The 27,000-nt window shown below is 42.4% G+C and overlaps 1 protein-coding gene across 1 annotated transcript in view; it reads right to left on the bottom strand.

Annotated features, from left to right (window-relative positions):
- LOC110165238 (matrix-remodeling-associated protein 5-like) overlaps nt 1–27,000 on the bottom strand; it is a 112,612-nt gene that overhangs the window by 51,467 nt on the left and 34,145 nt on the right. Inside the window, 1 exon segment of the mRNA XM_055150642.1 lies at nt 7,182–7,423. Within this exon segment, the coding sequence (XP_055006617.1) occupies nt 7,182–7,423 (242 nt within the window).

The following is a 27,000-nucleotide window of genomic DNA, read 5'->3' as shown; positions in this document are numbered from 1 at the left end:
GGTTTAGACCTGGTTTTAGACCTGGTTTAGACCTGGTTTAGTTTCCGGCAATGAGTGGAATTACCGAAGAAAAAAAAAGTCCAAAATGTGAAACAGTAAAATCCCTCTGTTTAATCCATTTACTTCAACAAAGTAACTGTAATCCAATTCCCACTCACTGAAACAGTAACTGTAACTGAATACAGTTACTCATCATTTGTACTCTGATTACTCTGGTACATGTAATCTGTTACTCCCGACACTGCAGTTTTCTTGTGTGAGTTGATTCTCTGGCCGCTCCGTCGTTTCTGGACGTGCAGTAAAATCGTGTGAGTGAAGTCGCGCCGCAGCCAAACGAGAGACGAGCCAAAGCACCGACATCGATCAAGACTTTTACCGTCTCCAGATTCAAGGGAAAATGTCTCAATCTGAACCAAATCTCTGAAAACACTTCGTCCATCACCGTTTCACCTCCTGTTTTCTGGTTTTCTGTTTTCTCATTTTTTTTGTTTGTTTTGATGCATGGAGTAAAATTTGGATTCGTTTTTCTAATAAAAAAGGGAAGATTCTCTGGACGGAAAGAAGAGAGTGCGACGTGAATTTGTTCATTTGTCTTTCAAAATAAAACCAAAAATAAGAAAATGAAAAAACGACTATTTTGTTCATTATTTATCTCCGAAACCAAAATGAAAAACAGATAAGATGGACTAAACCAGGACTAAACCAGGACTAAACCAGGACTAAACCAGGACTGAACCAGGACTGAACCCAGGACTAAACCAGGACTAAACCAGGACTGAACCAGGACTAACCAGGACTAACCAGGACTGAACCAGGACTAAACCAGGAAACCAGGACTAAACCAATCAGGACTAAACAGGACTAAACCAGGACTGACTAAACCAGGACTAAACGACTAACCCAGGACTAAACCAGGACTTAAACCAGACTGAGGACACCAGGACTAAACCAGGACTAAACCAGGACTGAACCAGGACTAAACCAGGACTAAACCAGGACTAAACCAGGAAAACAGGACTAAACCCAGGACTAAAACCAGGACTGAACAGGACTGAACCGGGACTGAACCAGGACTGACAGGACTAAACCAGGACTAAAACCAGGACTGACCAGGACTAAACCAGGACTAAACCAGGACTAAAGGACTGAACCAGGACTAAACCAGGACTAAACCAGGACTGAACCAGGACTAAACCAGGACTAAACCAGGACTAAACCAGGACTAAACCAGGACTGAACCGGACTGAACAGGACTGAAGGACAAACAGGACTGAACCAGGACTAAACCAGGACTAAGGACTGAAACCAAACCAGGACTAAACCAGGACTAAACCAGGACTGGACTAAACCAAACCAGGACTAAACCAGGACTGAACCAGACTAACCAGGACTAAACCAGGACTAAACCAGGACTAAACCAGGACTAAACCAGGACTAAATCAGGACTAACCAGGACTAACAGGACTAAACCAGGACTGAACCAGGACTAAACCAGGACTGAACCAGGACTGAACCAGGACTAAACCAGGACTAAACCAGGACTAAATCAGGACTGAACCAGGACTGAACCAGGACTAAACCAGGACTAAACCAGGACTAAATCAGGACTGAACCAGGACTGAACCAGGACTAAACCAGGACTAAACCAGGACTAAACCAGGACTGAACCAGGACTGAACCAGGACTAAATCCAGGACTGAACCAGGACTAAACCAGGACTGAACCAGGACAAACAGGACTGAACCAGGACTGAACCAGGTCTAAATTGGGACTGAGTCTTGGGGCAGGCCCGGAGATGTGCCCACATAGACTATCACGTGATCAGGACTGATATCGGACCAGACCAGGACCAGACCAGGACCAGACCAGGACCAGACCAGGACCAGACCGAAGGCTCAGAGCCCACAGCAGGGCCAGAGCTCGAAGCTGAGGCTCGGACCCCGCAGAGACTCGGAGTCAAAGCTCAGAGTCCACCCTGGTCCTGCTCTGGTCTCGGTCTCAGTCCTGGTCTGGTCCTGGACCTGGAATAAACGGGAATCTGTTTTTTCCATTCTTCATTTAAACATAAAATTGAAAAAAAAAAAAACCGAATCATTATCTGTTTTTTCATTTTGGTTTTGGAGACAAATAATGAAGAAAAATGTTGTTTTATATTGAAAAACGAATGAACGAATGACACACGGATTTTCATTCTTCAGTCTCATCGAAGTGTCACTGTCCCGTCCGCCGTCGAAAGCTTTGTCAGGTTGTGAAGACGCTGCTGCTGATCCGCGGTTTTATCACGTGTTCATTGTCGGGAATTACACCAGAAGTCGTCATCCTCATCGAAACTTCTTCCGGTAAACGTGAAAAGAGCCAATCGGAGCCAGAGTCGATGGAGCCTGAAGCGTCCCCGTGATGATCTGTGTCCGTTTATATGAACAGTCTGTGGTTCTGACAGAGGTTCTGAAAGTCACCGCCTCAAAGGAGCTCGTTTCACTTTCATTTATTTATTTGTCGGGGGAAATGTCGTCGCACACAGTAACAGACGAAGCTCGACGCAGCTGCTGTGATGTTTATATAACCACGACTAATTCAATCTGAGCATCTGTCCTGACGACACTCGAACTCACACCACAAACTCACACAAACTCACACCACAAACTCACACCACAAACTCACAACAAACACACAACAAACTCACACGACAAACACACACGACAAACTCACACGACAAACTCACACACAAACTCACAACACAAACTCACACCACAAACTCACACGACAAACTCACACGACAAACTCACAACAAACTCACATGACAAACTCACACCACAAACTCACACTCGAACTCACACGACAAACTCACACAACAAACACACACCACAAACACACACAACAAACTCACACGACAAACTCACAAACCACAAACAACTCAACAACAAACTCACAACAAACTCACACTCGAACTCACACAACAAACTCACACAACAAACACAACAACAAACACACAAACTCACACCACAAACTCACACACAAAACACACAACAAACACACGACAAACTCACACGACAAACACACACCACAAACTCACACGACAAACTCACACGACAAACTCACACAAACTCACAAAACTCACACCTCGAACTCACACAACAAACTCAACACAACAAACACACAACAAACACACAACAAACTCACACCACAAACTCACACCACAAACACACAACAAACACACGACAAACTCACACACAGACAAACTCACACGACAAACTCACAACAACAAACTCACACAAACTCACACACAAACTACACAAACTCACAACAAACTCACACACAAACTCACACGACAAACTCACACACCACAAACTCACAAACTCACACACAAACTCACACGACAAACTCACACAACAAACTACACAACAAACTCACACGACAAACAACACAAACTCACACGGACAAACTCACAACACAAACTCACACTCACAAACTCACACAAACTCACACCACAAACTCACACGACAAACACACAACAAACTCACAACAAACTCACACCACAAACTCACACCACAAACTCACACGACAAACTCACACGACAAACACACAAACTCACACCACAAACTCACACCACAAACTCACACCACAAACACACACCACAAACTCACACGACAAACTCACACCACAAACTCACACGACAAACACACAAACTCACATGACAAACTCACACGACAAACTCACACAAACAAACTCACACACACACAAAACTCACACCACAAACTCACACACAAACTCACAAACTCACACACCGACAAACTCACACGACAAACTCACACACAACAAACTCACACGACAAACTCAAACACAACACCACAAACTCACATGACAAACTCACATGACAAACTCACACCACAAACTCACACCACAAACTCACACCACAAACTCACACGACAAACTCACACACAAAAACTCACACCACAAACTCACACGACAAAACTCACACACACACACACAAACTCACACACAAACTCACACGACAACTCAAACACACAAACTCACACACTCAAACTCACCACCACAAAAACTCACACAACAAACTCACACAACACAAACTCACACGACAAACTCACACCACAAACTCACACCACAAACTCACACCACAAACACACACCACAAACTCACACCACAAACTCACACGACAAACACACAAACTCACACACACCAAACTCACACACCACAAACTCACACCACAAACTCACACCACAAACTCACACCACAAACTCACACAACAAACTCACACGACAAACACACAAACTCACACAACAAACTCACACGACAAACACACCACAAACTCACACCACAAACTCACACGACAAACACACAACAAACTCACACCACAAACTCACACCACAAACTCACACGACAAACACACAACAAACTCACACCACAAACTCACACCACAAACTCACACAACAAACTCACACAACACAACACACAACAAACTCACACGACAAACTCACAACAAACTCACACACGACAAACTCACAACAAACTCACAAACTCACACAAACTCACACCACAAACTCACACGACAAACTCACAAACTCACACAAACTCACACAACAAACTCACACGACAAACTCACACGACAAACTCACACGACAACACGACAAACACACACAAACTCACACCACAAAACTCACACACACAAACTCACACACACAAACTCACACAAACTCACACACAACAAACTCAAACACCACAAACTCACACCACAAACTCACACCACAAACTCACACTCGAACTCACACCACAAACTCACACCACAAACTCACAACTCACAAACTCACACGACAAACTCACACACACAAACTCACACACAAACTCACAACAAACTCACACACAAACTCACACCACAAACTCACACCACAAACTCACACACACAAACTCACACGACACAAACTCACACGACAAACTCACACCACAAACTCACACCACAAACTCACACCACAAACTCACACACAAAAACTCACACCACAAACTCACACTCGAACTCACACACCACAAACTCACACCACAAACTCACACCACAAACTCACACCACAAACTCACACCACAAACTCACACACAAACTCACACACAAACACACACAAACTCACACCACAAACTCACACACAAACTCACACAAACTCACACAAACTCACACAAACTCACAACGACAAAACTCACAACAAACTCACACCACAAACTCACACAAACAAACACACAAACAAACTCACACGGACAAACACACACAACAAACTCACACGACAAACACACTCACAAACTCACACGAAACTCACCACAACTCACACAACAAAACTCACACACACACACAAACTCACACCACACACAACACACACAAACACACACGACAAACTCACACAACACACACACGACAAACTCACACACCACAAACTCACACACACCACACACACAAACTCAACACACACACAAACTCACACCACAAACTCACACCACAAACTCACACCACAAACTCACCACAAACTCACACCACAAACTCACACCACAAACTCACACCACAAACTCACAACAAACTCAAACTCACAAACTCACAACAAACACAACAAACTCACACCCACAAACTCACACACCACAAACTCACACAAACTCACACTCACACGACAAACACACAACAAACTCACACAACAAACTCACACGACAAACACACAACAAACTCACCACAACAAACTCACACCACAAACTCACACCACAAACTCACACCACAAACTCACACCACAAACTCACACCACAAACTCACACCACAAACTCACACGACAAAATCACACAAACTCACACGACAAACTCACACCACAAACTCACACTCGAACTCACATCACAAACTCACACCACAAACTCACACCACAGGAGTTTCCACCAAGTCATTGTGGATGTCGCCCAAGTGAATATTTGTCCAGGTAGTTGGAGATTCTGACCAGAAGTTTGGTTTGGTCCAGGTTCTGTCGGGGTTGAAAAGGGTGATTTGTCGTCCGTCGATGTTTATGACCAATTTCTGGTCAAATGGTCTTGGGTCGTCTGCCGTTAGAGTGGATCAATAACCGGGATCAATACCCTTTACGTGTTTTCTCACTCCGTCCGTCGTGTTGAATTTGTGTTTCTTGCCGCCGACCAAAATAATTCCCAGCATGAAACGCACGCTTTTGTCAACAATGAAACTCGCCTATAGCACAGCCCACTGGAGGTTTCACTTTTTCCGAGGATCCTTCCCAGTATGAATTGTGCGATGACGTCTGAAATTCAGGCTGCGTGTATTTCAGACTCTTCTTAGGTTCGGTTCGGTCGCTTTATTCGTACCCGTAGGTAAATTTGCTTTGCAGATTTGAGATGCAGGTTCCACATTTCACATTTCATTCATCCACAAAACACACATAAAAACACAATAAAGTGTTACAGACGCTCCAGTGCAGAACGGTTTGTTCCATAAACAACCAATTAAAATCATCCATCACGCTTGTCTAAAATCACAATAAATAAATCTTAAATATGTAAAAAACACACAATCTTAGATAAATAAATTACAATTTATCCATAAGTTCGACAGCAGCCGGAACGAAGCTCCTTTTAAAACGATTTGTTCTAGATCTTGGGACTAAAAGCCTCAGACCAGAGAGAAGCATCTGAAACTCTGAGTTCAGTGGATGTTGCTCGTCTCTTAAAATCCTCTGGGACGTCGTCTGTAAATGTCTCGAGTCCAGAGACTCTGAGGACGAACAATCACCTACTCGCCCATTTAACCGACTGATTCAGGGAGTTGTTGTTTTTATCAGAAATGTTCCCAAACCACGAGACCAATGAAAACGTTAAAACTGATTCCATAAATGTTTTATAAAACAGAGTCATCATGGTTCTGTTACACGGTAAAAGGAAAACTTTCTCAGACAGTGAAGACGCTGGAGCCTCTTTTACACACACCAGAACAATTATCGTCAAAACTCAATTTTGAATCAATGACTGTTCCAAGAGATTTATATGAGTCACACACTCGACTGACTGAACCTTCATCTCTGTGACGTCACACTGAGGCGCTTGTTTTCAAAAGTCGATAATCATATCCTTCGTTTTGGAAACATTCAGGTGTAGTTCTGGATTCAAACAGAACGTGGCAGTGTGACGTCAGCTCTTACCTGAGTGTGGAGAAGCAGTAGGTGTGGAGCACCGACAGCGTGCACAGGGTGTGGGGGTGGAGCTGGTGCAGTCTGTTGCCCTGCAGCTTGAGCAGGCGCAGTCGGGGCGTCAGGAGCAGGGCCCCGGGGTGGATCCAGCGGAGCCGGTTGTGATCCAGGTACAGACGCAGCAGAGACGACAGACCCGAGAAGGTCTGAGCGGAACCCAGCTCCTCCAGCCTGTTGTAGCTCAACTTCAGGATCTGAGACACAGAAGAACCACAAATATGAGTTACTGTATTTTCCGGGTTATTAGTCGCTCTGGATTATAAGACACTGTTATTAAATGGTGTGTTTTTGAACTTTTTTCACAAATAAAGCGCGTGGGACTTTAAAGGAAACCCAACAGTGTGATGGGTGAGTGGTTTTGTTTGTTTGTTCGTTCACGGTGACTCTGGGCTTTGTTCAGTTGTGGCGTGTAGGGAGTAGTGTCTGTCGCTGGATTGTCGTCGTGTTCGCAGTGACTCAGTTGTTCAGTCGTGTCTGGAAGCGGCTCGTCGCGCTCGTCGCTTTTTCGGTTCGTTCCTCCGTTCCGTTCCTCACATTTTTAGCTCTTTTTATTGTTCTGTAAACGCTATAATCACCCGCAACAACAGCTTAACGTGTTTTATAAGTTTCAGTTTTGCTGCTAAGTCGCTCCCCCTTCAGAGCGCCATCACAACACAATCACCGCGCGTCCCCTCTAACGAATCTAGTGCAGTTTTCTGTCACGTTTTTGTATTATTCATGGAGAATTTTCGTGTTTACTGTCGTATTTATGGAGAAATCTCGTACAGAGAGATCGCTAGATTACTCAAACACACGTGGATGTCTCTAAAACCTCTTCAGACATGTTTTTGTGATGTTGACATGTTGTTTTTAGACGATGGAACGTTAAAACATGGGAGAAAGCTCCAAAAATACCCCGTCTTTAAGCACAGTTTTCCGTTCATCTCGACAGAAATTCTAATCTTGGTCAACGGAATTTCAGTTTTGTCCGTCGTTATCGGTCATTTTTGACATTTTAAAACTTTCGTGTAGGGAGGGTGTGTCTGGGACCAACGGATTGTCGGCGTGTTCGCAGTGACTCAGTTGTTCAGTCGTGTCTAGAAGCGGCACGTCGCGCTCGTGGCTTTTTCGGTTCGTTCCTCCGTTCCGTTCCTCGTGGGCGTGGACTGATGAGTGTGTGTGTGGTGTGTGTCGCTGTGCGGTCGCTGTCTGCTCCGTGTGTGTTTGTGTGTTTGTTGTATGGAGGATTTTTTTTGTTTCAAATTGTCAATGAAAGTTTAAAATACCATTACAGAGACGCAGCAGCTTTGTAATTATAATGACCAAAAAAAAAAAAGAATGAAAATCTATCAACTGTGGACGTGTTGAGGACAGATAAACATCAGCCAATAGAAAACGAGGCTCCCTCATTTTCTATTGGCTGTTAGGTTGTCAATCAAACTCCCTAGTGTAACTGAGTCGTCGGCGCGCGGGGATTATGTGGTTTATGCAGCGGTTCTTAGAGGCTTTTTCAAACTGTCGCTTCCTCGCAGTTTCGCACAAAGTTTGTCGCGACGGTGGACGAGAATCCACGACCAGTTCGCCGCAAAAGAAAGTCGGTTTTTGAGGTCGCTGAAAGAAGAAGAGAAGGAGAAAAGGAGCGAAGACAAACTGAGGTGATTCTTGGAGATTCATTCCAGCGATGGTGCGACTGAAACAGACGAAGGGTCTAAAAACTGACGCGTCGGTCGATAAATTATTTCTCAACAGTAATTCTGAACGTGCACCGGCTGTAAACAAGTGCGATTTCTAGAGTAAGAAGGCGGGAGGAGGTGTTTGTACTGGAGGAGGAAGGTGGTGTCACGCATGCACATTTAAAAAAGGACTGTCTCTGTATTTCTGTTTCCTTAAAAAATCCTCTATACAACCTTTAAAGCCAGAACAAAGAGAATGTTTGATGAATTTTATCTCGGGGAAAGACGTTATTGTTCTTCTTCCTACAGGATTTGGAGCTTTACAAACGTCACAACCAAACAGCAGCGATTGGTTAAAGTTTGTATAGAGGATTTTTTTAAGGGAAGAGAAATACAGCAACAGTCCTCGTGCTCGTTCAGAATCACAGTTGAAGTTTCCTGTCTAGAGGTAATTTATCGACCGACGCGTCAGTTTTTAGACCCTTCGTCTGTTCAGTCGCACCATCGGTGGAAGGAATCTCCAAGAATCACCTCAGTTTGTCTTCGCTCCTTTTTCTCCTTCTCTTCTTCTTTCAGCGACCTCAAAAACCGACTTTCTTTTGCGGCGAACTGGTCGTGGATTCTCGTCCACCGTCCGACAAACTTTGTGCGAAATGCGAGGAAACTACAGTTTGTAAGAACCGCTGCATAAAACATAATCCCCGCGCGCCGACGACTCAGTTACACTAGGGAGTTTGATTGACAACCTGACAGCCAATAGAAAATGAGGGAGCCTCGTTTTCTATTGGCTGATGTTTATTGCCTCAACAGTCCACAGTTGATAGATTTTCATTATTTTTTTTTTTTGGTCATTATAATACAAAAAGCTGCTGCGTCTCTGTAATGGATTTTAAACTTTCACTGACAATTTGAAACAAAAAAAATCCTCCATAAAACCTTTAAATCCTCGGGGATCTGGGGAATCGTCGCCAACACAGAGCTTGTGTTCAGATGCACCTGAAGTTCCCAAATCAGATTTTTTGTCTCTATGTTCCTGTATCTGATCTTTTAATGTCTGAACCACACAGATGTGATGTTTTCAAACGTGACCCAGGACACTTGGATCTGTGCTCCTGAAACTGATCCATATCTGATCTTTAACATGTGACTTGAGTGTGAACAGTCAGGTCACATTCATCCACCTACACGTCATCAACAAGACACAAACGTCACTATTCTGCACTGAAGTAGGAGAAAACTGTTCATGATCCATGTGACTGAAGTGAAGCACATCTCCACTCACCACAAAACACCACGAATTAAACAGGACTAAACTGGGACTAAACTGGGACTAAAATTAGATAAAAATGGGACTAAAATGGCAATAAACTAGGAACTAAAACTGAACTTAATTGGGACTACACTGGGTCTAAACTGGGACAAAACTGGAACTAAAATGGAACTAAACTGGGACAAAAATTTGATAAAAATTTGACTAAAATGGCAATAAACTAGGACTAAACCGGGACTAAAATGGTACAAAAATGTGTCTAAAATGGAATTAAAAGGGCCAAAATGGGACTAAACAGGACTAAATTGAGATTAAACTGGGACTAAACTGGGACTAAAAACTGGGACTAAAATAAAACTGGCAATAAACTAGGATAAAACTGGGACTAAAACTGGACTAAACTGGGACTAAACTGGGACTAAAAAAAAACTGTCCAAAAACCTGGTCCTTCTCCTTCTCAATCTCCTCCTTTTAAAACAAGTCAGTTGTTCATGTTTGTGGCTCCGTACGAGAGGAACTTTAAAATCTCCAGGTGCTCGATGCTGCGTCCATGTTTGTTCAACTTGTGTAAACACAGAGACGCTCGCTGCGGTTGACGTCATCGTGTCTCCAGTGTCACATGTGGGACACTTTTGGACCGTTTAATGTTCACACTGGAGTCACATACAAGTCACATTTAACTGGAAATGTGAACGACCTCGAAAAAACATCGGATTTCACATAAAAATCTGAATTGAGCGTTAAACCTGCAGACTGAACGTGGACTAAATTTGACTTGCCTTTTTTTTTAAAGTGTCTCCACTCGTCTCTGGATCACGAGGAAACGAGGCTTTATGTCCAAAATTCCATTCTGTCCCTTTAAATCTGAGCTATTTTGATGAGAAAAATCTACGACGGAGTAAAAGGGTCAGAAAAAAATAAAATAAATGCTGGCGCTACGAGAATAAAGTCGTAACATTTCAACATTAAAGTCATAATATTATGAGAATAAAGTTTAATATCAGGAGAACATCTGCGGCTCGTGGAGAATTTGGAACATTTTGTAAAGGAGAAGAATCTGTGTATCATTCGTTCATTCGACTGAACAAGACTGAATCAGGACTAAACCAGGTCCAGAACCAAACCAGAAAGACCAGGATTGAGACCAGGACCAGGACCAGAACTGTTTAGTCCAGAACGGTTTAGTCCTAGTTTAGTCCTGGTTTAATCACGGAAATGGGAAATGGCGTTTCTGTGATTTTAAAATGGCGACTGAACCAGGACTGAACCACGACTAAACCAGGACTAAACCAGGACTGAACCAGACTAAACAGGACTAAACCAGGACTAAACCAGGACTAAACCAGGACTAAACCAGACTGACTAAACCAGGACTAAACCAGGACTAAACCAAGGACTGAACCAGGACTAAACCAGGACTAAACCAGGACTAAACCAGGACTAAACCAGACTAAACCAGGACTAAACCAGGACTAAACCAGGACTGAACCAGGGGACTAAACCAGGACTAAACCAGACTAAACCAGGATTGAACCAGGACTAAACCAGGACTAAACCAGGAACCAGGACTAAACCAGGACTAAACCAGGACTAAACCAGGGAACTAAACCAGGACTAAAACCAAGGACTAAACCAACCAGAACTAAACCAGGACTAAAACCAGGACTGAACCAGGACTAAACCAGGACTAAACCAGGACTAAAACCAGACTAACCAGGAACCAGACTAAACCAGGATGAGGAACCAGGACTAAACCAGGACTAAACCAGACTAAACCAGGACTAAAACCAGGATTGAACCAGGACTAAACCAGGACTCTAAACCAGGACTAAACCAGGACTAAACCAAGGACTAAACCAGGACTAAACCAGGAACTAAACCAGGACTAAACCAGGAAAGGACCAACTAAACCAGGATTGAACCAGGACTAACCAGGAAACCAGGACAAACAAGGACTAAAACCAGGACTTGAACCAGGACTAAACCAGGCCTAAACCAGGACTGAAACCAGGATTGAATCAGGAGAAAACCAGGACTAAACCATTTTCAGTCCTGGTCTGGTCCCGGTCTCAATCCTGGTCTCAGTTCTTGTCTGATCCCGGTCTCAGTCTTAGTCCCTGACTCCGTCCTTGTCTAAGTCCTGGTCTCAGTCCCGGTCTGGTCCCGGACCTGGTTTAGTCCTGGTTCAGTCCAGAGGTGCAAATAATGAAGAAAATTGTTGTTTCGTTTTCTTATTTTTGGTTTTATGTTGAAAAACAAGTTTCTTCTTCTGCCGCATTTTTCACTTCGACTTTGATTTTATTCCGACTTTATTCTCACAATGTTACGACTTTAATGTTGAAACGTTACGACTTTAATGTTGAAACGTTCTCGTAGAGTCTTTATACTCCGCCGTAAAAATCCCTGAAGCTGCAGCAGAGAACAGAAAACTGAACTCCTCCATGAGCAGGTTTAGTTTTGACAGTTTTTTTTTTTTTTTTTTCAGTGGCTCTTTCGTGTTTGTGATGTACGTTTATGTAGATGAACCATATGCTCCCATCGCTCATCAACGCCACTCGTGTGAAGCTCAAATATTAAACACGAATTTTTATTTTTCCTCGATCTGACGCCGACCCTAAGAACGAAACAAAACACCTGGATTTTTACTTTTTCGCTTCTTAAATTAAAAAAAAAAGTTCAAATATTCCAAAAAATCCAGGTCCTCTGAAGATCACAAAGGCGTTGGAAGATCTTCTCGTTCTTCTGCGTTTGTTTTGCGTCGGTTTTGCATTTTCAGGAGAAAAACCGGAGACTCGTGGATCGTTCAGGCCGAGTCCGGGGACGGAGCGAGACGATTCCGATTTTATTTTCGGGACAGAATCACGCCGAGATTTGACCCGTTTACCCACCGAGAGTTCGTTTGTTTCAGAGCGACTGTTGAACTGCAGCCCAGTCACGGGTCGGATCTGCGGAGAGGAGCCGACGGCCGCGGCGGCGCAAACAGCTGAAGGGGTCGGTTTAATGCCACAGTGCGGAACTTTCACTCACAAGAAGAAAAACAAACACAAGAAGGATTTGGTTTGTGGTTTGAAGGAACGAGTGTCAAGAAGATTTATTATTTTATTTTTTAATTTCACGTTACTCAGTTACACCCAAACCTCCTCCTCCTCCTTTTTCTCTCTTCCTCTTTTTTCTCTTTTCATCTCCTCCTCCTCCTTTCCTCCTCTTCTCCTTCTCTCTTCTTCTTCATCTCCTCCTTTCCTTTTCCTCTCCTTCTTTCTTCCTCTCCTCCTCCTTTCCTCTTTCTCTCCTCTTCGTCCTCCTCCTTTTCTCCTCTTCCTCTCCTCCTTCTCACCTCCTCCTCTTCCTTCACCTCCTCTTTTCCTCTCCTCCTCCTTCTCCTCTCCTCCTCCTCTCTTCCTCCTCTCCTTTCTTTCTCCCTTCCTCTTCCTTCTCTTCTCCTCCTCTGCTCTCCTCTTCTTCACCTCCTCCTTTTCTCCTCTCCTCCTTCTCACCTCCTCCTCTTCTTTCACCTCCTCTTTTCCTCTCCTCCTCCTTCTCCTCTCCTCCTCCTCTTTCTTCTTTCTTCCTCTCCTCCTCCTCCACTCCTCCTCTCTTCCTTCCTCTCCTACTTCTTTCCTCTCCTCCTCCTTCTTTCTCCCTCTCCTCCTTCTCCTCCTCTGCTCTCCTCTTCCTCTCCTCCTTCTTTCCTCTTCCTCTTTTTCTTCTCTCCTCCTCCTCTCCTTTCCTCTCCTCCTCTTTCTTTCCTCTTCCTCTCCTCCTCCTTTCCTCCTTCCTTCTCTTTCACTCCTCCTCGCTTCCTTCCTCTCCTACTTCGTTCCTCCTTACTCTCCTCCTTTCCTCTTTCTCTCCTCTCCCTCTCATCCTCTTCCCCCACCTCCTCTTTTCCTCTCCTCCTCCTTCACCTCCACTCCTCCTCTCTTCCTTCCTCTCCTATTTCTTTCCTCTCCTCCTCCTTTCCTCTTTCTCTATTCTTCCTTTCCTCCTTCTCCTTCTTTCTTCATCTCCTCCTCCTCTCTTCTTCCTTTTTCCTCCTCTCTTCTTCCTTTCCTCTTTCTCTCCTCTTCCTCCTCCTCCTTTTCTCCTCTTCCTCTCATCCTTCTCACCTCCTCCTCTTCCTTCACCTCCTCTTTTCCTCTCCTCCTCCTTCTCCTCCACTCCTCCTCTCTTCCTTCCTCCTCCTTCTCCTCCTCTCCTTCTTCTCCTCTCTCCTTCCTTTCTCCTCTCTCTCCTTCCTCCTCTCCTCTCTTCTTTCCTCTTCCTCTTCCTCCTCCTCCTCCTCCTTCTTCTCTTTCCTCTCCTCCTCGCTTCCTTCCTCTCCTACTTCATTCCTCCTTACTCTCCTCCTTTCCTCTTTCTCTCCTCTCCCTCTCATCCTCTTCCCCACCTCCTCTTTTCCTCTCCTCCTCCTTCACCTCCACTCCTCCTCTCTTCCTTCCTCTCCTATTTCTTTCCTCTCCTCCTCCTTTCCTCTTCCTCTCCTCCTCTTCCTCCCCTCCTCTTCTTTCCTCCTCCTCCTCTTTCCTTCTCTTTCCTCCTCTCTCCTCCTTCTTTCTTCCTCTCCCCCTCCTCTCCCCCTTCTTTCCTTCTCTCTTCCTTCCTCCTTTCCTCCTCTTCCTCCTTATGTTGTGGTTTGGCCTGTTTGTCACCTTCCTCCCTCCTCCTCCTTCTTTCCTCCTCCTCATTTCCTTTCCTCTCTTTCTCCTTCCTCCTTTTCTCTTCGTCTGTCACATTGTTGTTTCGCTCTCTTCATTCCGTTTCAGATTCTTCTCGTAACATTTATTAGAAAAGTGATTTAAGTCCATGTGGTGTCCAGCCCTTCACACTTTCACTCTGCGTCTGAGAGACTCGAGAAACAAAACAAAACAAAAAACAAGACCAAGACTCTACGTGAACTCTGAACTGTTTCGACTGCACAGTTTTAGAAAAAATAAAAATTAAAAAGTGAAAGGTTTTGTGATTGTGATTTATGTTTTCAGATCAGGACTCAGTGTCTGTGCAGAAACTGAAACACGTCCAGGAGCAGCGACGACGACGATGATGAAATCTGAGCTGAAATCAGGTTCATCATTTAAAAAAGGAAAGAAAAGAACATTCCATTACGCAAAGAATCAATCACAATGACCGTGTATTTTTCAGAGTAAAAGTCGCACCAGCCAAAAAACGCATAATGAAGAAGAAAAACACATCATATATAAGTGTCACTTTTTTTGGGGGAGTAAATTTAGTAAAAAATAATAGAAGAGAGAAGAACAGACTGTTAACGTCACATATGAACAGTTCTTCAAATAAACTATAACAGAAACTACAGAAGCCGAGAGGGTCACGACAAACACAAAGGCCGCAACAAATACAAAAGCCACAACACAACAAAAAGCCACAACACACACAAAAAAAAAGCCATAACAGAAAGTGACCGCGGGACTCTATTTTAATACAAACGCCGCAACAAATACAAACGCCACAACGCAAACGCAAATGCCACAACACGTTAAAAAGCCACAACACGTTAAAAAGCCACAACACGTTAAAAAGCCAAAACACATTAAAAAGCCACAACACGTTAAAAAGCCACAACACGTTAAAAAGCCACAACACGTTAAAAAGCCACAACACGTTAAAAAGCCAAAACACATTAAAAAGCCACAACACGTTAAAAAGCCACAACACGTTAAAAAGCCACAACACGTTAAAAAGCCACAACACGTTAAAAAGCCACAACGGAAGTGACCGCGGGACTCTATTTTAATACAAACGCCGCAAACAAAAAACAAAGCCACAACACAAAACGCCACACATTAAAAAGCCACAACACGTTAAAAAGCCACAACACATTAAAAAGCCACAACACATTAAAAAGCCACAACACGTTAAAAAGCCACAACACGTTAAAAAGCCACAACACATTAAAAAGCCACAACACGTTAAAAAGCCACAACACATTAAAAAGCCACAACACGTTAAAAAGCCACAACACATTAAAAAGCCACAACACGTTAAAAAGCCACAACACATTAAAAAAGCCACAACACGTTAAAAAGCCACAACACGTTAAAAAGCCACAACACGTTAAAAAGCCACAACACGTTAAAAAGCCACAACACGTTAAAAAGCCACAACACGTTAAAAAGCCACAACACATTAAAAAGCCACAACGGAAGTGACCGCGGGACTCTATTTTAATACAAACGCCGCAACAAAAACAAACGCCACAACACAAACGCAAATGCCACAACACGTTAAAAAGCCACAACACGTTAAAAAGCCACAACACATTAAAAAGTCACAACACATTAAAAAGCCACAACACATTAAAAAGCCACAACACATACAGTAAATTAAAATAGAGTCCCGCGGTCATTTCCGTTGTGGCTTTTTTTTGTTTTTTTGTGGCTTTTTGTCGTGTTGTCGCATTTGTGTTTGTTGCGGTGTTTGCGTTTGTTGTGACCCTCTCGGCTTCTGTAATTATAACATAAACAACAGAACAGAACAAGTTTAACCAAAGTCTCCATCTCACTCCAAATCACTAAATCCATTCAGTTCTTCATCCTCAGTGTCGCTTCTGAACAACTCGACCTCGACCCCCGGAGGTAAACACAGCGCCAAAAGGAACGTGAAAAGGAAACATCAGGGAGACTCACCAGAACAACAAAAAGACAAAGCAGAACAGGAGAACCTAAAATCCAGCGTATTAGACGAGTGTAAAAGACATAAGCACATTCTGGAACGGGACGGGGCTCGGGTCGTTGGATCAGAAAACAACAAGTTCAAACGCCGGATCAGGGAAGACGGTGAAGTCAGGAAACGAGGCACGGACACTCGGACAGGATTAACAGCGATGACGGCGCGTTCCTCCTTTCACACACCCAGGACGCCCTCCTCCAGAGAACATCGGGCGACGGGAGGCGTGGTCAGTCTGATGGACTTGGCCGGTCGCTCAGAGCCCACAGGAAGCATCAAGAGCAGGAACAAAAGTCGCACTTATGCACTACTGTTCAAAAGTTTGGGGTCACTTAGAAATTCCCTTATTTTTGAAAGAAAAGCACTGTTTTTTTTCAATGAAGATAACTTTAAACTAATCAGAAACACACTCTATACACTGCAAATGTCTGTTTTTTTGTGCATAGGTATAGAGGCCCATTTCCAGCAACTGTCACTCCAGTGTTCTAATGGTACAGTGTGTTTGCTCTTTGTGTCAGAAGGCTCATGGACGATTAGAAAACCCTTGTACAATCAAGTTATAACAGCTGAAAACAGTTTAGTTGGTTGGAGAAGCTATAAAACTGACCTTTCTTTGAGCAGGTTGAGTATCTGGAACATCACATTTCTGGGGTCAATTAAACGCTCAAAATGGCCAGAAAAAGAAAACTTTCACGTGAAACTTGACAATCTATTCTTGGTCTTAGAAATGAAGTCTATTCCATGCGAGAAATTGCCGAGAAACTGAAGATTTTCAGGCTCTGAGCAGAGTAGAAAGAGAAGTGGGCAGCTTGACCGTACGGACGCAAGAAGTGCCCATCCAGCCAATCCAACTTGTGGGAGGAGATTCTTGAAACGTGGGGTGAAATTTCTCCAGATTAGATCAACAAATGAACAGCTAGAAAGTCAAAGGTCTGCAGTGCTGTAACTGCTGCAAATGGAGGATTCTTTGACGAAAGCAAAGTTTGATGGAAAAAAATTATTATTTCAAATACAAATCAATATTTCTAACCTTGTCAATGTCTTAACTATATTTTCTATTCATTTTACAACTCGTGGTGGTAAATAAAAGTGTGACTTTTCATGGAAAACACAAAATTGTCTGGGTGACCCCAAACTTTTGAACGGCAGTAGAGTCTGAAAAATACAGAACTAATGTCGTTTCCTCGTCACAAACAGAGCTGGAGTTTTGTTTTGTTTCATTCACACACGTTTAACGCACAAACCCTGCAGATCTCAAACTGAAAACACACCGTTCCACCTTGTGATGTCACGCGGTGATACAGGAAGAAAGTGCTCCATTGTGTTTTTAAACTCCACACACCTTCACTAGAATCACTTGGATCATTTCAGCTCTGGAATCGCCGATTTCTACTGAACTAAAGGTAAAAAAAGGAGAAGCAGTTCACTTGAAAACCACCACTTCATGACATCACAAGGTGGAACAGAGCGTTTTGAGCTTTGCAGATGTAGACAGACTCATAATAAAAAGTCACTCAAACATGTGAATGAAACAAAACAGCTCAGATTTTTGACGAGGAAACGACATTAGAACACGACTTAAAGCGACAAGAGTCAATTTTGTGAATTACTCAATTTTGGATCTTTCTCCTTGAATCTGAATTTGTTCCTTTGGTATTTTTATAACATCCTCACCATCCTTTTTACCGTATATTATAGAATCAAACATATAGACTCCCCCGCGCTGTCTGAGCTCCAAATATTTAGGCTAAGGTCGACTTCTGTGTTTTTTTCCGAGCGCTTTTTCCAACGGACGGGCCAGTCTCCGGGCAGAAGAAGAGGGTGGAAGAAATACTCCGTTTTGTTACTTAAATAAAAGTACAGATACTTAAGCAAAACGTAAAAGTGTTAAAGTTTAAAAATGTACTTAAAGAGTAAAAAGTAAAAGTATCTCCACGCAGATTTTGAGGTCTACAGGATTCCCAACGGTCATGGAAATCCTGGAAAAGTCATGGAAATTGAAAAAGTCTGTAAAGTTTTAATGAGTCTGATTATTTCTGAACGTCTGAGTCTTTTGTTTAAAAGAGTCGACAATAAATAAATGCACTGACAGGATTTAAAATGTTCAGAAACTATAATCCCAAACCATAAGGTGAGAGGAAAGAGTTCATGTTTCAGATTTAAGACCAGAAAATTCTGGATTTTTTGGAGCCTTTAGCCCCTTTAATGTCCATCTGATGTAAAATAACTCTTTTCACGTTGTATCTTCTGCACAGTTTGGGTTTTGGAACATCCATGACACAATAGTTCTGAAATCTTCCTGATTTCTTGGAGACGTCACAGACCAGGAACTATGAAAGTCCGACTATTGCTCCTCCCCCCGTCTGTCCTGAGAAAGCACAGGCTCCGCCCTCCAAACGTGACGTAGCGGCTGTGTGTTCAGAATCATTGAACGAATCGCTGTTGAAGTGAAGTGTTGGATTCTCGTCCGCCATCGCGACAAACTTTGTGCAAACTGCGAGGAAGCACCAGTTTGAAAAGCCGCTTGGTCGAGTAAACGGCGTCTTGTGTCTGTGGAATGTGAGAGATGAACGTAAACTTTGAAATGTAGGACGTTTGATTTGACAGTTTATCTGGCTCCACCATGTCTGCAGTTGATGGCTTTTCATTCTTTCATCATAATTCCAAAGCTGCTGCATCTATACAGTTATATATACAGTGATATTTTGAACTTTCATCGACAATTTGAAACTAAAAAAATCCTCCATACAACCTTGAAGAGCTGTGTCAGGGTCAAGAAACGGCAAAAATGTAAAAAAAAAAAAAAATCCAAACGTGACGTAGGCGACGAGTGAGCCGCCCATATATATATATATATATATATATATATATATATATATATATATATATATATATATATATATATGTGTATATGTGGATGTGTTAATGTGTATACATGTATATGTATGTAGATGGTTACATGTGCATATGTGTATGTGTATGTGTATGTGTATATATGTGTGTCTATGTATAATATGTATTGTTTGGTTTGGGGGGTGGACAAAGACAACAAAAAATAAATAAAATAAAATAAATGTTCAATACTACTAATAAAAAAAACACAAACTGCAATAAATAAACAGCAGAAAGAAACACTAAAAAAAAAAAAAAAAAATAAAAGTTGAGTGCTGTGTATATTATATATACATATATTATTTATCTGATATCTGATTGGATCATAACGGCCGAGTCTGGATCGAGTCTACAGTCATGATCGGCTACGTGATCAGATTGGGACAATCCTACTGACTGGTAAAGTATTAATAAACTGTAGTAGATAAACTTATTATATCGTGTTGACTGGAGTGTAGAGGCTGAGAAGTGTTTTCTGTTACGTCAAACGCGTCACAGGTGAATCTGCCGCGTCATCGTTGTAACAGCTTTAGTTCATTGTCACGTGGGAGGGAGGCAGAAATGTGCTGCAATTTGTAAAAAAAAAAATAAAAAAAAAAAAAAAGACGAATCAATCTAAAAAAAACACTTGGGCGACAAATCCAAGACTCACATCTGAGAAGGTAGAAAAATCTGAAAAGTTGATTCTGCATGAGATGGGCCCTTTAACGTCTGAACTGATATAGATTTATATTTAAAAAATGTTTTATTTGTATTTTTGCCTTTAACTTGAGATGATTAATCTGACTATAGCAAAAAAAAATTAATAGCAATTTGAGAATGTTGCAAATTTGCGACGACTAGAAACAAGAGCTTTGCCAAAGGTTCTTGGACGGTCCTGCAGACTCACAGGCCGACATCAGGGGAATGCAGACGCTGTCTCGGCTTGTTGATGTTGTTCCAGATGGTTTGTCGCAGATTTGTGACGGTCGGTGTTAAGAGGTTAAATAACTTTCAATTCAAACTGAACCTGTTTCTGAACGTTTGGAGCTCAGGTAAACGACTGGAGGTGTATTTTGAGTCTCTGTTGTCGTCTTAAATGTCTCTGATCTCATTATAAGTGAAACAAACTCTGCACAGAGTCAAGTCAGATTTCAAATTCCACCTGCTTTTTTTTTTGGTAAATATAAGAACAGGTGTAGCTGGCGTCTCTGGAGATGGTCTGAGAGAAACAGTCTGAGTATTTGTTGGCTCTTGACAGTCCCTCAAAGATGAAAACCTGAAGCAGATCTCACTAAACATGAGATTTAGGAAATTGTAATTAGACAAAAACAAAAAAGTCCAGGCAGAATTCATATTAAATTCCTGTTCAAGTTCTCCTGCAGCGTGTGTTTCGTCAGGTGTTTGAGGTAAAATCGTCCAAAACATGAAGAGGTTAAGTGCAGTACTTTTCTATTTTTACGTGTGTACATTCCACCTCTGGTCCCCGGGGAGCCTCGGCACACGCAGGTCCAGCGGAGGCGATCTGCAGCATGTGCGTCTGTCAGCGCTGGAAATATGAACGCCATTATCGCGCTGTGACAAATCTATCAGAGTCTACCTCCCACCGAGGCTCCGCGCGCTCTGAGTAATGACGCTTCCCCACAAAGTGCTCCAACGTTTGGCTCCGCGTGCGACTCCGCTCCGTGTACGGATAAAAACGGCTTTAATAAAGGATTTGTTCAGCGTCATAAAGAGGATTTTGGTGAGTTTATGCTGGAAAATGCGACTGAAACTCACACACAAGACAAGAATATGATAGTAGAGTTCGTTTTGTAAAGTCTGTGACCTTTGACTCGTTCAGCCTGAAGTGAAGTTGTTTGAACAGGTCACGTTGACGTCGGCCGCGTCTCATTTCTCTTTCCTCGCTTCCTTCTCCTCGATTCTGCAGGAAACAAAAGAGACGCTTCGAGGAGGAGAGAGGATCTAAACTAAACTCCTCACTGAGACCGATAAAGTTTGATTATTTTCTCTGGCGTCTGCTCCTGAAGACTCCCTCGGGTTTACTCCTTCACTCCGTGGTTTTCTTTGGGACACGACACCAGTTTGACAGCTGAGAAACGGAGGATCGAGGAGAAGGAATCGAGGGAAGAGAAATGAGACGCGACCGTTCTCGAATTCTGTGACTTTATAATTTCAGATTGTGGACAGACGTCTATACGACCAGTCAAAAGTTTGGACACGACCCTCCCTCTTCAGTGTTATTTTTTGTCTTTATGTTTACTGAGGGAAGCCGAGAGGGGCCACAACAAACGCAAAAGCCACAACACACCAAAAAAAGCCACAACAGAAATGACCGCGGCAACAAATACAAACACCACAACACAAACGCAAATGCCACAACACATCAAAAAGCCACAACACATCAAAAAGTCACAACCGACAAACAAAAAGCCACAACAACAGTCAACGGAAACACAGTAAGTAAAAGTAATTTATTGTTTTATCATTATTCGTTTCACGTTGTAGTTCTTCTTCTTCACTTGCTGCTTAATCGGTCTGTCGGAAAATAGAGTCCCACGGTCACTTCCGTTGTGGCTTTTTAATGTGTCGTGGCATTTTAATCTGTTGTGGCTTTTTGATGTGTTGTGGCTTTTTAATGTGTTGTGGCTTTTGATGTGTTGTGGCTTTTTTGTGTTGGCTTTTTAATGTGTTGTGGCTTTTGGATGTGTTGTGGCTTTTTGATGTGTTGTGGCTTTTTAATGTGTTGTGGCTTTTTAATGTGTTGTGGCTTTTGATGTGTTGTGGCTTTTTAATGTGTTGTGGCTTTTTGATGTGTTGTGGCTTTTTAATGTGTTGTGGCTTTTTAACGTGTTGTGGCTTTTTAATGTGTTGTGGCTTTTTAATGTGTTGTGGCTTTTTGATGTGTTGTGGCTTTTTAATGTGTCGTGGCTTTTTAATATGTCATGGCTTTTTAATGTGTTGTGTCTTTTTGATGTGTTGTGGCTTTTTAATGTGTTGTGTCTTTTTAATGTGTTGTGGCTTTTTAATGTGTTGTGGCTTTTTGATGTGTTGTGGCTTTTTAATGTGTTGTGGCATTTGCGTTTGTGTTTCGGCGTTTGCATTAAAATAGAGTCCCCACGGTCACTTCCATTGTGGCTTTATTTGGTTTGTTGTGGCTTTTTGTCGTGTTGTGGCATTTGTATTTGTTGCGGTGTTTGTGTTTGTTGTGATCCTCTCAGCTTCATGTTTTCATGCTGAAACGTTTCAGTACCGGACGTTGGGTTTTTGTGTGTTTACATCGGGCCACTCGACTCTTTAACGTTCACGAGGAACTCGTCCGTGATTGGTTCAGTGTTTCCTGCAGCGCTTTATAGTTACAGCGACCGCCGCAACAACAACAACTGCCCCCCGACTTGACCACGTCCCTCCGAACCACGTCCATCCAAAAAGCCGCCGTCCTCACAGAATCTCCGCCCCCTCAAACCCGCCACCTCTGACCCGAGTGAACGTTTCTTTTCAGTCTGTGTGGACGTTGTCCCTGCAGCAGATCTGCTCTTACTCCAAACTCTGTGGACACGTCGCTTTTTTCTGTCCAAAAATCTGAAGCTTGAGTAAAAGTTGATGCTGGAACTGTTACTTTTTGAAAAGTTTTATTTTACTGTTTACAAGGAATTAATTTTTTTATTCATATTTCATACATTTGTTGTTTATTTGAGAATATTTTATTTCACTTATTAGTTTTATCAAGCAGCACTTTGATTTTATTTTATTTTCCCGTTTGTATAAAGTTAAATTTAATTGTTGATTTAATAAAAACACAAATAAACAACGAAAATGAACCGAACCGTGACCTCAAAACCGAGACACGTACAGAACCGTGATTTTTGTGTACAATTATACCCCTAATGTTTACCACTTTTACTCATTTTCAAAATACTCAAAATACAACGGAGCTGCAGACCCTCGATTCTGTGTTTAAATATATAATCACAGAAAAAACAGATAACAACTGTTTCCCGTTTGCGTGACTTAAACTGCAGGACTGAACAGGACAAACCAGGACTGAACCAGGACTAAACCAGGACTAAACCAGGACTGAACCAGGACTGAACCAGGACTAAACCAGGACTAAACCAGGACTAAACCAGGAACCAGGACTGAACCAGGACTGAACCAGGACTAAACCAGGACTAAACCAAACCAGGACTGAACCAGGACTAAACCAGGACTGAACCAGGACTGAACCAGGACTGAACCAGGACTAAACCAGGAGTAGGAAATTTAAATCAAAAACTGAAAAAAAAAAAAAAAACATTCATTTTGGTTTTGGAGACAAATAATGAAAAAATCGTTTTTTAATTTTCTTATTTTTGGTTTTATTTTGAAAAAAAGAATAAACGAATGTCACACAGATTCAATCTGAACATAGCCTCAGTTGCGACGCCTTCAGTGAAAATCTACAAAGTGAAATTATAAGAAAAATAAGATGCGTCCAAACTTTTGACTCTTGTGTAACTCGACAGGAGACTCACAACACGACGCCACAAACCTACAGTCTTATTATGATTATTTCTTTGGGATCAGCTCCACAAAACAAAACTGTGAGTGAGTTTGTGATGAGGAAACATCATTATAATCTAATAAAAGTCCATTTTACAAAACACGGCCCCTTTAAAACTCACTCACACTTGTTGTGCTCGTTGAGTCCGGAGCAGAATCCAACGTCAAGGAGCTGTTTTTGGTTTCCACGACATCACGACTTTGTAGAATCCCAAGTTTAAAGCCGCACCGCGCAACTTTTCCAGCTGATTTTATGTTTTCTGACGCCTTTTCCCTTTTCCAGACAAAACGTTAACACTTCGAGTGACTTTTAAACAAACTGGTTGCAAACGAATCTTCACTTTTATGCACAACAGCTTCGTTTTCTTTTTCATACAAACAACACTGCAGTGATTTTAAACGTCGTTATTGCGCTTGATCCTTTGATTTGTGCTTGATTTTTGATTAACTCTGTTCATAGTTCAAGATATTTTACATGGAGACAAGCAGGTGGAGGACCTTCTACCAGAAAAGTTACAGAATGCCGCTTTACACTGATGTGAAGTCAAGATTACAGATTTGTGTATCTTGTGTATCTGTATTTGTTTATCTTATAACGGCACAGAATTATTTCACATGTGTGTTTATTCTGACAGAGAAGATGCTGAACTTTGTATCTTGTGTCGATAGAATAATTTTAGAAGTAAGAAGTCTCCACAATTCTCCAACATTCTGGATCACTAGAAAATGAGGTCCTATGTCCAAAATTCCGGACTTAAACCAGAGCGTCTACAGTGTTGTGAGTGGATTTTAAAGAGGTCGTGTTGTGTAAAATGGACTTTTATTAGATTATAATGGTGTTTACTCATTATAAACACACTCAAAGTTGTATTTTGGTTCATTTGGTCTTCCGATAATTTATGTTGTTAGGTTCTTTTTTTCAGACCAAGAGTTTTGTTTCATACCTGACAGTTTCTTCCTCAGAGTCACGTGATGTTTCTGTGACGTGTCTGATCAGCTGATTTAAACAGGTTTTGGTTCTGTCTTCCTACCAGGTGGAGGCAGGACGACAGCGCCACCTGCAGTCCCACTTCCTCAGGACAGAATCCCAGGTGTGTGAGAGTAAAAAAAGCCCCTCGTCCCGGTTTACAGTCCTGTGGGCACGTTTCCGTATTTCGATTGCTTCTTTAATCCAGCGGCGATGTTTGTTTTCCTCTGTCCCAGTGACGTTTGCTCCGTCCCAGTTCATAACGTGGTTTTCTCTTTTACAATTTGAGTTGTTCCTGTTCTGTTTTATGTTTTGTTGCTCGTGTTTCGCCTTCGCTGTTTCCTTCTCGCGTTCTGTTCTATGTTCCTTTTTTCGTGGACTGAACGCCCTCCCCGTTTCCCCGATGTGTGTTTTATTGCAGGACATGCAGGGGATTTCGTACATGATATTACATTTATGCTCCGGTTCTATTTCGTCTTTCGGGTGGACGAGTAGGAAGACGGCGCCAAAACCTGTTTAAATCAGCCGTCCAGACACGTCACGGCAACATCACGTGACTCTGAGGAAGACGCTAGTGAACAGAACAAACTGTCAGGTATGAAATAAAACTCTAGGTCTGAAAAAAAGAACCTAACAACATAAATTTTGTTCTGTCTTGTTTTCGAGGCTTGAGTGTTCAGGAAATGTCTGTGTTCACCTACCCCCTATCCCCTCCCACAGCTCTCTGGATCACACGTTTAAAGTACAAAAACAAAGTCGTATAGCTGTTTCTCAACTTTAAAAACCGCGCTGTAAATGTAAAGTCTGTGTTGTTCCAGCGAAGCGTCGGCGTGAAAGAGGGGCCACAGGAAGTCGACGCTCCCGTTTTTGTTATTAAAGGTTGTATGGAGGATTTTTTTTTTGTTTCAAACTGTCAGTGAAAGTTTAAAATACCATTACAGAGACGCAGCAGCTTTGTAATTATGATGACCAAAAAAAAAAAGAACGAAAATCTATCAACTGTGGACGTGTTGAGGCCAGATAAACATCAGCCAATAGAAAACGAGGCTCCCTCATTTTCTATTGGCTGTTAGGTTGTCAATCAAACTCCCTACGTTTCTAAGGTAACTATGCAGCAGTTCTTAGAGGCTTTTTTCTAATTGTGGCTCTCGCAGTTTCGCATAAAGTTTGTCGCGATGTCGGACGAGAATCGATGACCAGTTCGGCGCAAAAGAAAGTCGGTTTTTGAGGTCGGTGAAAGAAGAAGAGAAGGAGAAAAGGAGCGAAGACGAACTGAGGTGATTCTTGGAGATTCCTTTCAGTGACTGCGCGACTGAAGCAGACGAAGGGTCTAAAAACTGAGGTGTCGGTCTCTAAATTATTTCTCGAGGCTGTGGAGGAGGAAGGTGGTGTCAAGGACTGTTGCTGGATTTCTCTTTCCTTAAAAAAATCCTCTATACAACCTTTAAGTCATTTGGAGATAAGATCCTGAAGATAAGACACTTTTATTTGTCCCACAAGAGGGAAATTCCAACACTTTACGATGCAGAGATACGATACGAGAAGCCGTAAACATAAACAAATACAACGAAGAAGTGCGAGTAGAAGCAAAGTGTGACGGTACAAGAGGCTTCAGAGCTCAGAATAAACGAGTAAATCCTCTTTGAAAAGCAACATTTTATACAATACGTCAATGAACAATCGTCAACACGTCTCGCTGTTTCGCAGATTTTTTTTGGGGTGCAATTTTGCTTTTTTTTTTTACAGCGTATGAAGGCGTTTTGTGCTCCTCCCCCTGCGTCCTGATTG

This window comes from Boleophthalmus pectinirostris, unplaced genomic scaffold (assembly GCF_026225935.1).
Source record: "Boleophthalmus pectinirostris isolate CB_2022bp ecotype Guang Dong unplaced genomic scaffold, ASM2622593v1 HiC_scaffold_1, whole genome shotgun sequence".
NCBI lineage: Eukaryota > Metazoa > Chordata > Actinopteri > Gobiiformes > Gobiidae > Boleophthalmus > Boleophthalmus pectinirostris.
Note: the sequence above shows the minus strand (reverse complement) of the source record. Positions and strands in the feature narration are given on the sequence as shown.